We start from the raw sequence: 14,281 nt of genomic DNA, 5'->3' as shown, positions 1-14,281 counted from the left end.
ACTGAGCTCCAGTTTAAACCCAGTTCCAGCCCAGTTCAAACCCAGTTCAAACCCAGTTTAAACCCATCTCAAACCCAGTTCCAGCCCAGTTCCAGCCCAGTTCCAGCCCAGTTTAAGCCCGGTTCCAGCCCAGTTTAAGCCCGGTTCCAGCCCAGCTTAAGCCCGGTTCCAGCCCAGTTCCAGCCCGGTTCCAGCCCCGTTCCAGCCCAGTTCCATCCCAGTTTAAACCCGGTTATAGCCCAGTTGAAGCCCGGTTCCAGGCGCTCACCTTCTGTGCCCCCGAGAAGGCGTGGTAGAAGCAGGACACGTAGGTCATGATGGCCTTCTCGTCCGGCCGCAGCGTGCCCACGATGTCTGCGGGGACAGCAATGGGGCTCAGACCCACAGAGACCCACAGCGAGCAATGGGGCTCAGCCCCACATAGAGAGAGAGCAATGGGGCTCAGACCCACAGCGAGCAATGGGGCTCAGCCCCACATAGAGACAGCAATGGGGCTGAGCCCCACAGAGACCCACAAAGAGCAATGGGGCTGAGCCCCACATGGCCCCACACTGCACAGCCTAGGATATGGGATGGTCCTCCTTGGGTTGAGGTCCTCCTTAAGACCCCCATGGCCAAGAGGTGGCCACCACGATGGCTCTTCCATAGTGGCCAATGGGGCCACCTCCAAGCTTGGAGTCCTCCTTAAGGCCCCCATGGCCAAGAGGTGGCCACCATGGTGGCTCTTCCATAGTGGCCAATGGAGCCACCTCCAAGCTTGGAGTCCTCCTTAAGACCTCTATGGCCAAGAAGTGGCCACCACGATGGCTCCTCCATAGTGGCCAATGGGGCCACCTCCATGACCCCATATCCATGCTTGGACCTTCTTGGGTCGAGGTCCTCCTTAAGACCCCCATGGCCAAGAGGTGGCCACCACGATGGCTCCTCCATAGTGGCCAATGGGGCCACCTCCATGACCCCATATCCATGCTTGGACCTTCTTGGGTCGAGGTCCTCCTTAAGACTCCCATGGCCAAGAGGTGGCCACCACGATGGCTCCTCCATAGTGGCCAATGGGGCCACCTCCATGACCCCATCTCCATGCTGGGACCTCCCTAAGCCCCCCATTGGCCCAGAGGCGCCCCCGGGTGCCCCCATTGGCCTCACCCTCAGCATCGAGCATCTTGGGGATGTCCAGGAACTTCTCGGCCACCTCGAAGGCGTTGTTGAGGTTGGTGACGGGGTCGTCCTGGGGGGAGAGGGGTTGGAGGGGGGTCGGCGTTCCCGGTATTCATTCCCAGTATTCCCAGTATTCATTCCCAGTATTCCCAGTATTCATTCCCAGTATTCATTCATTCCCAGTATTCATTCATTCCCAGTATTCATTCATTCCCAGTATTCCCAGCATTCATTCCCAGTATTCATTCCCAGTATTCCCAGTATTCCCAGTATTCCCAGTGTTCCCAGTATTCCCAGTATTCCCAGTATTCCCAGTATTCCCAGTATTCCCAGTATTCCCAGTACTCATTCCCAGTATCCATTCCCAGTATTCCCAGTATCCATTCCCAGTATTCTCAGTATTCATTCCCAGTATTCCCACTATCCATTCCCAGTATTCCCAGTATCCATTCCCAGTATTCCCAGTATCCATTCCCAGTATTCCCAGTACTCATTCCCAGTATTCCCAGTATCCATTCCCGGCGCCGTCCCCACCTTGCGGAGCTTCTCGTACTCGATGAGCTCCGGGCGGTGCCGGTGGATGAGGGCGTTGAAGGCCAGCCCGTCCTTCCAGCTGCGGGGGCAGAGCAGGGCTCGGAGACCGGTACCCCGGTATCCCAGCATCCCCGTATCCCAGTATCCCCATATCCCAGCATCCCAGCATCCCCGTATCCCAGTATCCCCATATCCAAGCATCCCCATATCCCAGCATCCCAGTATCCCCGTATCCCATCATCCCCGCATCCCAGCATCCCAGTATCCCAGCATCCTCATATCCCAGCATCCCAGTATCCCAGCATCCCGGTATCCCAGCATCCCGGTATCCCAGCATCCCCGTATCCCAGCATCCCAACATCCCAGTATCCCGGTATCCTGGCATCCCAGTATCCTGGCAACCCGGCATCCCGGTATCCCAGCATCCCGGTACCCCAGCATCCCAGTATCCCAGCATCCCAACATCCCGGTATCCCAGCATCCCGGTACCCCAGCATCCCAGTATCCCGGCATCCCAACATCCCGGTATCCCAGCATCCCAGTATCCAAGCATCCCGGTATTACAGCATCCCGGTATCCCAGCATCCCCATATCCCAGCATCCTGGTATCCCAGCATCCCAGTATCCCATCATCCCAGCATCATGGTATCCCAGCATCCCCGTATCCCAGCATCCCCATATCCTAATCCCAGCATCCCCGTATCCCAGCATCCAGGGAGGCCGGGATTCCAATGGGAAGAGATGGAGGGGAATGAGGAGGGAATTCCTCTGGGATCAATGGGGAGGCTTTGGATGAGGCTGGAAGCAACGGGGGCTGGACCCTTCCCACCCATCCCATCCCATCAATCCCAGTTGCTCCCTTCCCACCCATCCCATCCCATCAATCCCAGTTGCTCCCTTCCCATCCATCCCATCCCATCCCATCAATCCCAGTTATCCCAGTACCTGATATGGAAGTTCTGGACATTGACGTTCTTATAGGGCGCCGTCTTCCGTTGGCACCATAGCAACAGCCCCTCCTTGGCCGAGGTCTCTGCGAGGGACATCCCATAAGGCACCGGATCCCGTCGGATCCCATTGGATCCCACTGGATCCCACTGGATCTGCACCCCTACCTTCCACGGAGATGTCCTGGATGGCGAAGCGGAGGATGATGGTCCAGATCATCCCCAGCGTCATCTTGGCGTTCCCATCCACGATCTCTGCCAAAGGAAACCGGGATGGATTGGGATGGGGGGAGGATCCCAATGGATCCCAATGGATCCCGGTATTCCATAGGGAATGGTGCTGGATGGGATGGGGATTGAGGGAAGGGCGTGGAAGGGATTGGGGAGAGGGGCTTTGGGGATGGGATGGGGAGGAAGGGATCCGATGGGATGGGGAGAGGAGGAAGGGATCCAATGGGATGGGGAGGAAGGGAGCCAATGGGATGAGGAGGAAGGGATCCAATGGGATGGGGAGAGGAGGAAGGGATCCAATGGGATGAGCAGGAAGGGATCCAATGGGATGGGGAGAGGAGGAAGGGATCCAATGGGATGAGCAGGAAGGGATCCAATGGGATGAGGAGGGAGGGTTAAAATGGGATGGGGAGGAAGGGATCCAATGGGATGGGGAGAGGAGGAAGGGATACAATGGGATGGGGAGAGGAGGAAGGGATCCAATGGGATGGGGAGGAAGGGAGCCAATGGGATGAGGAGGAAGGGATCCAACGGGATGAGGATGGGCCCTATGGGATGGGATGGGCTCTATGGGATGGGATGGGCCCTATGGCATGGGATGGGATGGACCCTATGGGATGGGATGGGCCCCATGGAGGCTGGAGGTGGCCAAGGTCCAGGTCCCTCCCCATGAGTCACTGTGGGTGCGCCCTGAGTCAGCGCTGACATTGGGAGCGTTCCAAGGAGCACCCATGGGTGGGGGGGGGACCTGCATGGGTGGGGGGCATGCAAGGGGGGGAGGATGGCACCCATGGCTGGGGGAGGGACGACACAAGGGGGAGGGGGCACCCATGGGTGTGTGTGTGGGGGCACTCATATGTGGGGAGGGCACCCATGGGTGGGGGGTGGCGGGCACTCATATGTGTGTGGTGGGGCACCCATGAGTGTGTGCGTGGGGGGCACCATGGGGGTGTGTGTGGGGGCACCCATGGGAGTGTGGGGGGGGGCACCCATGGGTGTGGAGGGGGGGCACTCATATGTGTGTGTGTGGGGGGGTAAAGGGCACCCATGGGGGGGGGCACCAATGTGTTGGGTGTGTGGGGGGCTCCCATGGGGGTGTGTGTGGGGGGGGGCACCCATGGGGGGGGTATGTGTGGCACCCATGGGTGTGTGTGGGGGTAAAGGGCACCCATGGGTGTGTGCGTGGGGGGTCACCCATGAGCTGGGGGTGGGGGGCACCCATGGGGGTGTGTGGGGTGCACCCATGGGTGCTGGGGTCACCTTCGGCGCCGATGGAGACGAGCTTGACCCCCTTGCTGGCGATGAAGTCCAGCGCCTTGTTGACGTTGTTGATCTTGTGAACCCGCATCTTGCCCCGCTCCGGCTTGGGGAGACGCTCGCCTGTAGAGGGAATGGGAATGGGATGGGATGGGGTGGGATGGGATGGGGATGGGATGGGGATGGGATGGGGATGGGATGGGGATGGGATGGGGATGGGGATGGGATGGGGATGGGGATGGGATGGGGATGGGGATGGGATGGGGATGGGATGGGGATGGGGATGGGATGGGGATGGGATGGGGATGGGGATGGGGATGGGGATGGGGATGGGATGGGATGGGATGGGATGGGATGGGGATGGGATGGGGATGGGATGGGATGGGGATGGGATGGGATGGGATGGGATGGGGATGGGATGGGGATGGGATGGGGATGGGATGGGATGGGGATGGGATGGGATGGGGATGGGATGGGGATGGGGATGGGATGGGGATGGGATGGGGATGGGATGGTGTGGGGATGGGGGGGAATAGGGGGGAATAGGGGGGAATGGGAATGGGGAGGGAGTAAGAATGGGGGGAACGGGGTGCGGTAATGGGGTGCAGGAATGGGATGCGGGAACGGGATGCAGGGAATGGGATGCAGGGATGGGATGCAGGATACAGGAATGGGATACAGGAACGGGATGCAGGGATAGGATGCAGGCAATGGGATGCAGGCACAGGATACAGGGATAGGATGCAGCAATGGGATGCAGGGATAGGATGCAGGAACGGGATGCAGGGAACAGGGATGGGATGCAGGATACAGGGATGGGATACAGGGATGGGATGCAGGATACAGGGATGGGATGCAGGATACAGGGATGGGATGCAGGATACAGGGATGGGATGCAGGATACAGGGATGGGATGCAGGATACAGGGATGGGATGCAGGATACAGGGATGGGATGCAGGATACAGGGATGCAGGCGATGGGATGCAGGCAATGGGATGCAGGATACAGGGATACAGGCAATGGGATACAGGGATGGGATGCAGGATACAGGGATGCAGGCAATGGGATGCGGGAACAGGATACAGGGATGGGATGCAGGGAACAGGGATAGGATGCAGGATACAGGGATGGGATGCAGGATACAGGGATGCAGGCGATGGGATGCAGGCAATGGGATGCAGGATACAGGGATACAGGCAATGGGATACAGGGATGGGATGCAGGATACAGGGATGCAGGCAATGGGATGCGGGAACAGGATACAGGGATGGGATGCAGGGAACAGGGATAGGATGCAGGATACAGGGATGGGATGCAGGATACAGGGATGCAGGCAATGGGATACAGGAACGGGATGCAGGGAACAGGGATGGGATGCAGGATGCAGGCAACGGGATGCGGGCACGGGGAGGCCGCTGACCCGAGATGACCTCCAGCAGCAGCATGAGCTTGAGGCCGTCCCGGAAATCCTCCTCGATGTTCTCGATGTGGGTCCCCGCTTTGCGCAGGTGGGAGTTGCACCAGGCCGTGAAGGTCTGCGGGGGAGACCCCCATGGCACCGGGCCGCGACCACCCGCAGCCCAGCACCCGGAGCCCAGCACCCGCAGCCCAGCACCCGGAGCCCAGCACCCGGAGCCCAGCACCCGGAGCCCAGTGGGAAGCACCCGGAGCCCAGCGGATCCCATTGGGAAGCACCCGGAGCCCATTGGATCCCATTGGGTAGCACCCGGAGCCCATTGGATCCCATTGGGTAGCACCCGGAGCCCATCGGGAAGCACCCAGATCCCATTGGATCCCATTGGGATGCACCCGGAGCCCAGCACCCAGAGCCCAGTGGATCCCACTGGGATGCACCCGGAGCCCAGCACCCGGAGCCCAGTGGGAAGCACCCGGAGCCCATCGGATCCCATTGGGATGCACCCGGAGCCCATCAGAAAGCACCCAGATACCATTGGAATGCACCCAGATCCCATCAGATCCCATCGGAAAGCACCCAGATCCAATTAGGATGCACCCAGATTTCACTGGATCCCATTGGGAAGCACCCGGAGCCCACTGGATCCCATTGGGAAGCACCCGGATCCCATTGGATCTCATTGGGAAGCACCTGGATCCCATTGGATCTCATTAGGAAGCACCCGGATCCCATCAGATCTCATTGGGATGCACCCGGAGCCCATTGGATCTCATTGGGAAGCACCTGGATCCCATTGGACTCATTAGGAAGCACCCGGATCCCATCAGATCTCATTGGGATGCACCCGGAGCCCATTGGATCCCATTGGGATGCACCCGGAGCCCATTGGATCTCATTGGGATGCACCCGGATCCCATTGGATCCCATTGGGAAGCACCCGGATCCCATTGGATCCCATTGGGAAGCACCCGGATCCCAGTGGATCCCATTGGGAAGCACCCGGATCCCAGTGGATCCCATTGGGAAGCACCCGGATCCCATCAAATGCCATCAGGATGCACCCAGAACCCATCAGATCCCATTGGGATGCACTCAGATCCCATCAGATCCCATCCCTGCCCTCTACTGTACCCATGGATCCCATCCCAGTGTCTGATCCCCTCTGACCACCATGGCCACCATTGACCATCATTGACCACCATGGCAATCATTGACAACCACTGACCACCACTGACCAGCATTGACCATCATGACCCAACTGATCACCATTGACCACCATGGTCACCACTGACCACCACTGACTCCCATTGACCACCACGGCCACCATTGACCACCATGGCCACCACGGCCACCACTGACCATCACTGACCACCATAGCCACCGTTGACCACCATGGCCACCACTGACCACAACTTCACTGGCCACCATTAACCACCATGGCCATGACCTCATTGGCCACCATTGACCACCATGGCCACCACTGACCACCATTGACAACCACTGACCACCATTGACTCCCATTGGCCAGGGGCAACCCCTCCCCCCAGAGAACCCCATTGCCCACTGAGCACCTCCATCCCTATGGAATCAGGAGCCCCCCCCCCATTCCCAAGGGATTTCCGGGTTGAACCCCCCCTCCCCCATCCCCATTCCCAAGGGAATTCCGGGTTAAACCCCCCCTCCCCCCCCCATTCCCAAGGGAATTCCCCTCCCCCCCAGGAGCTTTTCCTGCTCTCCGGAATCCCGGACATCCCAGCCCTGCCCCTGGAATTTCCTCCCGGAAACCCCTCCCGGCCACTGTGGCCAATGGGGAGGAAGAGGGGGCCCTGCCTGCCCCTCTCCCCCCCAGCATTCCCAACCATGGGAACACCGAGCCCATTCCTTAGGGATCTGCCCCCCATTCCTTAGGGATCTGCCCCCCGTTCCTTAGGGATTTGCCCCCCATTCCTTAGGGATCTGCCCCCCGTTCCTTAGGGATTTGCCCCCCATTCCTTAGGGAATTGCCCCCCATTCCTTAGGGAATTGCCCCCCATTCCTTAGGGATTTGCCCCCCATTCCTTAGGGAATTGCCCTCCATTCCTTAGGGAATTGCCCCCCATTCCTTAGGGATTTGCCCCCCATTCCTTAGGGTTCTGCCCCCCATTCCTTAGGGATTTGCCCCCCATTCCTTAGGGATCTGCCCCCCGTTCCTTAGGGATCTGCCCCCCATTCCTTAGGGAACCACCCCCCATTCCTTAGGGCATTGCCCCCCGTTCCTTAGGGATTTGCCCCCATTCCTTCAGGACCCCCTCTCCCATGCAGGAGCCATGGAAAACATTCCCGGAATGTGGAAAACCGGGGATCCCCCCCCCCCCATGGGGATCCAGGGATGCTGAGGGAGCGGCAGCTCCGCCTCCGCCCCCCATTCCCAAGGGATTCTCCTCATTCCTTGCCCTTATTAGGGCCGGGCAGGAGGCGGAAAGGGAGAATTCCCGGCTCCTGGAATGGGATCCCGGGGCTCGGCCCATTGCTCCTATGGGGCCTCAAGCCCCAGCCCATTGCTCCTATGGGGCCTCAAGCCCCAGCCCATTGCTCCTATGGGGCCTCAAGCCCCAGCCCATTGCTCCTATGGGGCCTCAAGCCCCAGCCCATTGCTCCTATGGGGCCTCAAGCCCCAGCCCATTGCCCCTATGGGGCCTCAAGCCCCAGCCCATTGCTCCTATGGGGCCTCAAGCCCTGCCTGGGGGGAGCATCCCAACCGCCCCCAGCGTTCCCATGGGAATCCCTATGGATGCTCCGGAGCCGCTGCATCCCGGAGCCCTGGAGCCCTTCCCTGGCCATGGCCCATCCCATGGGAATGGGCACTGGGATATGGGAGCATCCCAGCATGGGGATACGGGAGCATCCCAGTGCCATTCCCATGGGGATACGGGAGCATCCCAGTGCTCATCCCATGGGAATATGGGACCATCCCAGTGTCCATCCCATGGGAATACGGGAGCATCCCAGTGTCATTCCCATGGGAATACGGGAGCATCCCAGTGCTCATCCCATGGGAATATGGGACCATCCCAGTGTCCATCCCATGGGAATACGGGAGCATCCCAGTGCCATTCCCATGGGGATACGGGAGCATCCCAGTGCCATTCCCATGGGGATACGGGAGCATCCCAGTGCCCATCCCATGGGGATACGGGAGCATCCCAGTGTCCATCCCATGGGAATATGGGACCATCCCAGTGCCATTCCCATGGGAATACGGGAGCATCCCAGTGCCCATCCCATGGGAATACGGGAGCATCCCAGTGCCCATCCCATGGGAATACGGGAGCATCCCAGTGCCATTCCCATGGGGATACGGGAGCATCCCAGTGCCCATCCCATGGGGATACGGGAGCATCCCAGTGCCCATCCCATGGGAATATGGGACCATCCCAGTGTCATTCCCATGGGAATACGGGAGCATCCCAGTGCCCATCCCATGCGAATACGGGAGCATCCCAGTGCCCATCCCATGGGAATATGGGAGCATCCCAGTGCCTGTGGTTAAACTGAGTGCAATGATACCGAGGAGGATGGATGGATACTGGGAATGATGGACGGACACTGGGAATGATGCCTGGACTTCCGGCCCCTTCCCATGGGATCCCCCCCATCCCCTCCCCATGGGATCCCCCCAACCCCTTCCCATGGGATCCCCCCGACCCCTTCCCATGGGATCCCCCCCGACCCCTTCCCATGGGATCCCCCCCGACCCCTTCCCATGGGATCCCCCCCTCCCCTTCCCATGGGATCCCCCCCATCCCCTCCCCATGGGATCCCCCCAACCCCTTGGGATCCCCCCAACCCCATGGGATCCCCCCTCCCCTTCCCATGGGATCCCCCAACCCCTTCCCATGGGATCCCCCCCATCCCCTCCCCATGGGATCCCCCCATCCCCTCCCCCATGGGATCCCCCCAACCCCTTCCCATGGGATCCCCCCACCCCCTTTCCCATGGGATCCCCCCTCCCCTTCCCATGGGATCCCCCAACCCTTTCCCATGGGATCCCCCCCTCCCCCTCCCCCCCCCCCGTCATTCCCAGTTCCTGGATTCCCATTTCCGGGAACGTCGTCGCCCTTCGCCCGGCCCCTCCCCCCCGCCCTTCCTCCTCTTCCCCATTCCAAAGGCAGGAGCGGAGCCGCGCCCGCCCCCCGCCCCCACCCCGCCCCATGGCTCCCTATGGGGGGCAGTGCCCCATAAACAATACCTATGGGGAGGGAGCGCCCCATAACCAACACCTATGGGGGGGGGAGCGCCCCATAACCAACACCTATGGGGAGGGAGCGCCCCATAACCAACTCCTATGGGGGGAACACCCCATAACCAACTCCTATGGGGGGAACGCCCCATAACCAACTCCTATGGGGGGGGAACGCCCCATAACCAACTCCTATGGGGGGGAGCACCCCATAACCAACTCCTATGGGGGCAGAGTACCCCATAACCAACTCCTATGGGGGGGAGCACCCCATAACCAACACCTATGGGGGGGAGCACCCCATAACCAACACCTATGGGGGGGAGCACCCCATAACCAACACCCATGGGGGGGGAGCACCCCATAACCAACACCCGTGGGGGGGGAGCACCCCATAACCAACACCTGTGGGGGGGAAGCACCCCATAACCAACTCCTATGGGGGGGAACACCCCATAACCAACTCCTATGGGGGGAGCACCCCATAACCAACTCCTATGGGGGGCAGAGCACCCCATAACCAACTCCTATGGGGGGCAGCCCCATAACCAACACCTATGGGGGGCAAAGCACCCCATAACCAACTCCTATGGGGGTGCAGCACCCCATAACCAACACCCATGGGGGGCAAGTGCCCTATAACCAACTCCTATGGGGGGAGAACACCCCATAACCAACTCCTATGGGGGGCAGAGCACCCCATAACCAACTCCTATGGGGGGCAGAGCACCCCATAACCAACTCCTATGGGGGGCACAGCACCCCATAACCAACTCCTATGGGGGGGAACACCCCATAACCAACTCCTATGGGGGGAAGCACCCCATAACCAACTCCTATGGAGGGCACAGCACCCCATAACCAACTCCTATGTGCGAGAACAGCCCATAACCAACTCCTATGGGGGAAGCACCCCATAACCAACACTCATGGGCGCTTATGGGGAGGGCAGCCCCATAAGCAACTCCTATGGGGGGCAGAGCACCCCATAACCAACTCCTATGGGTGCCTATGGGGGGGATCCCTCCATAGGCTCCAACACCTCATAGACCCCCAAAGAGCCCCCCCATTGCCTTTAACACCTCATAGACCCCCAATAGACCCCCCATAGAGCCCCCCCATTGCCTTTAACTCCTCATAGACCCCCAATAGAGCCCCCTATTGCCTTTAACACCTCAATGGAGCCCCCCCATTGCCTTTAACGCCTCATAGACCCCCAACAGACCCCCAACAGAGCCCCTCCATTGCCTTTAACACCTCAATGGGCCCCCCCATTGCATTTAACACCTCATAGACCGCCAAAGGACCCCCCAACAGAGCCCCCCCATTGCATTTAACACTTCATAGACCCCCAACAGAACCCCAATAGAGCCCCTCCATTGCCTTTAACACCTCATAGACCCCAATAGCCCCCCTATAGACCTCCCCCCATTGCCTTTAACGCCTCACAGACCCCCTATAAACCCCCTATACCCCCCCATTGCCTTTCCCACCTCACAACCCCCCCCCATTACCTCACAGGCCTCACCCCCCCCCCGTCCAGGCCCCACATCCCCTCCATCCCGCCCCATTCCCCCCCCTTGCCCCCCGTTATTCCCGCACCTTCCGCTGTTGTTTCTCCCAGGCCGGGTCCAGCAGCAGGTCCCGGTCCCAGTCCTCCTCCTGGGCCATGTAATCCCCGTCGGGCCCGGCCGGGGCCTGCGCCTGGGCCCGCTCCCGCTCCCGGTGGTAGTCCACCATGATGGCGGCGATGTCGCCCTGCTACCGCCGCCCAAACCCGCCCGTCTGCGCATGCGCGGGCCGGCCCCAGGGACACGCCCACCGACGCAAGCCACGCCCACAATGAGAGGGAGTGGAGGGAATGTGTGTGTGTGTGAGCGGTTTCCCGCCCGCCATGGTTCACCCGCACCAATCGCGTGGCGAAAGCGCGATGACGTAACAAAACCCCACCCACCGCGCTGCTAAACAACGCCCTTCATGAAGCGCACATTGACCCGCTAAACCACGCCCCCCGCTTCCGATTCGCCCATTGAGCGCCTAACCCCGCCCGCAGCACTGACGTGCACGAAGCTCCGCCCACGGCGCCGCTAAACCACGCCTCTCTTGAAGCGCACATTGACCCGCTAAGCCACGCCCCTCGCTTCCGATTCGCTCGTTAAGCGCCTACCACCGCCCGCAGCACTGATGTGATGCTAAACCACGCCTCTCGCTTCTGATTCGCCCATTGAGCCCCTAACCCCGCCCATCGCGCCGCTAAACTGCGCCCCTCTTGAGGTGCACGTTGATCCGCTAAACCACGCCCCTCGCTTCTGATTCGCTCGTTGAGCGCCTAACCCGCCCGCAACACTGACGTGACACGAAGCCCCGCGCACCGCGCCGCTAAATCACGCTCCTCTCTCCTCAGTTGCACATTGACCCGCTAAGCCCCGCCCACTCCAGCCCCGCGCACCAATCGCGTCGCGAAGCCGCGCTGACGTTCGGTAAACCACGCCCCTCTCCGCTGATTCGCCCATTGACCCTCTAAGCCACACCGCATGACTCACACCCACCGCTAAGCCCCGCCCACTGTTGCTCCCCGCATTAATCACGTCACGAAACCACGCCCCCATCGTCTGATACGCCTGTTGGGCCCCCAAACCCCGCCCACTGTGGTCCCCCGCACCAATCACATCACTAAACCCCACTGACGTCTCACTCAACCGCGCCCCTCGCTTCTGATTCGCCCATTGAGCCCCTAACCCCACCCGCAACCCTAACGTGACACCAAGCCCCGCCCACCGCGCCACTAAACCAGTCCCCTCTCTTCCGATTCGCCCATTGACCCTCTAAGCCCCACCCACATGGCGCCACTAAACCCCTCCCACCGCGCCGCTAAACCACGCCCCTCTCCTCCCATGCTCCCATTGAGCAGCACGATTCACACCCATCGCCAAGCCCCGCCCACAGGGGGGCGTGGCTTTCCCACCCCTACCCCATTCAATCCATCCCTATGGACCGAACCAATGCAGCCCGGGGAGTGGGGGGGGGACCACCCCTTTATTGAGCCATCACAGGGACGAGGCCATGATGCTGGAGACACCTATGGGAGAAGGGAGATGGTGATGGGGGTCTAAAAACCCCAAAATCAACCCAAATCAACCCAAATCAACTGAATTCAACCCAAAACTCACTGTCGAAGTCGATCTTCTCCACGATGTTCTTGGGTTTGATGCTCTCCTCCTGGTTGCAGATGAGGACCCGGCCCGGCTCCGCCTCGCACCACCCGTACTTGCTCATCCACACCTTGAGCTGGGCCTCTATGGGGGGGACACACATGGGGGGGGGGTTAAAGAGAGGGGGGACACCCCAAAAATACCCCCCAATTGATCACCAGTGGTACCCCTAAAATACCCCCCATTGAGACCCCTAAATTACCACTCCATTGGTACCCCTAAAAGCCCCCCATTGGTACCCCTAAAATACCCCCATTAAAACCCCTAAAATACCCCCCCATAGATCCCCATTGGTACCCCTAAAAGCCCCCCCATTGACCCCCACTGGTACCCCTAAAATACCCCCCCACTGGTTACCCCCATCCCCACTGACCCCCACTGGTACCCCCCCCACTGATACCCTCCCCATGCCCCCATTAGTACTCCCCCATTGGTCCCCCCCCATTGACCCCCACTGGTACCCTCCCCATTGTCCATCCATCCCCCCACTGACCCCCATTGTCCCCCCCATTGACCTCCACCGTCTCCCCCACTGTCTCCCCCATTGAACCCCATTGTTCCCCCTATTGTGCCCCCCATACCCGAGAGGTCCCCCAGCATCTCAGCCAGCAGCCAGCGGTCAATGTGCTGGTAGGTGATGCCCACCACATGGCAGATGACTGCAAAGTGATAACGGGGGGGGGGGGTGTCACATTTGGGGTGTCCCAGCCCCAAAATCCCCCCTTTTTACCCCAAATCCCCCTCACATTTCCGGACGGAATCCTCAAAGCCGGTGATCCCATCCAGCAGCTCCATGTTCTCATCCAGGGCTTGCTGGGGAGGGAGAATGGGATGGAATAGGATGGGGGATCCCCCCCATGGGATGGAAAAGGATGGGGGGGGTTGGGAATGGGGGACCCCCCCCCCCGGGATTGGGAATGGACGCACCCAGAAGGCCTGGAAGTGGCAGGTCTCCAGCAGCTCCCCCAGGTACAGGATCTGGCGGATGGGGCGCTCCTCCTGCTGCGGGGGGGGTCATGGAAAACATGGGGGGTAATGAGGGAAAAGTGTGGGAATGGGGGGAAAATGGGGGAAAACTGGGGGGAAACTGGGGGAAATTATGGGAAAAACGTGGGGAAAGTATGGGGAAAACTATGGGGAAAGTATGGGGAAACTGTGGGGAAAACTATGGGAGAACATGGGAAAAGTATGGGGAATTGGGGGAAAAATGTGGGAAAAACATGGGATAACATGGGAAAAGTATGGGAAATTGTGGGGAAAACATGGGGAAATGTGGGAAAAGTATGGGGAATTGTGGGGAAAACG

General features: G+C 60.2%; 2 protein-coding genes across 2 annotated transcripts; both read right to left on the bottom strand.

Annotated features, from left to right (window-relative positions):
* Positions 1-232: 232 nt before the first annotated feature.
* LOC133207234 (alpha-actinin-4-like) lies at positions 233-11,504 on the bottom strand. Its single transcript, XM_061343959.1, has 8 exons — positions 11,367-11,504; positions 5,549-5,663; positions 4,131-4,250; positions 2,808-2,894; positions 2,638-2,725; positions 1,693-1,771; positions 1,147-1,228; positions 233-354 (listed from the first exon to the last, which is right to left on the bottom strand). The coding sequence occupies exons 1-8, from the start codon at positions 11,502-11,504 to the stop codon at positions 233-235; spliced, it is 831 nt and encodes a 276-aa protein (XP_061199943.1).
* Positions 11,505-12,799: 1,295 nt separating this feature from the next.
* EIF3K (eukaryotic translation initiation factor 3 subunit K) lies at positions 12,800-13,987 on the bottom strand (the record flags this gene model as incomplete). Its single annotated transcript, XM_061343958.1, has 5 exons — positions 12,800-12,843; positions 12,935-13,060; positions 13,558-13,635; positions 13,723-13,789; positions 13,904-13,987. Coding segments are annotated over 5 exons (387 nt in total), but the record flags the coding sequence as incomplete, so codon positions are not given.
* Positions 13,988-14,281: the final 294 nt, after the last annotated feature.

This window comes from Neopsephotus bourkii, unplaced genomic scaffold (assembly GCF_033783945.1).
Source record: "Neopsephotus bourkii isolate Nb327-2 ecotype Australia unplaced genomic scaffold, CSIRO-AGI_Nbou_v1 NB_1841, whole genome shotgun sequence".
Lineage (NCBI taxonomy): Eukaryota > Metazoa > Chordata > Aves > Psittaciformes > Psittacidae > Neopsephotus > Neopsephotus bourkii.
Note: the sequence above shows the minus strand (reverse complement) of the source record. Positions and strands in the feature narration are given on the sequence as shown.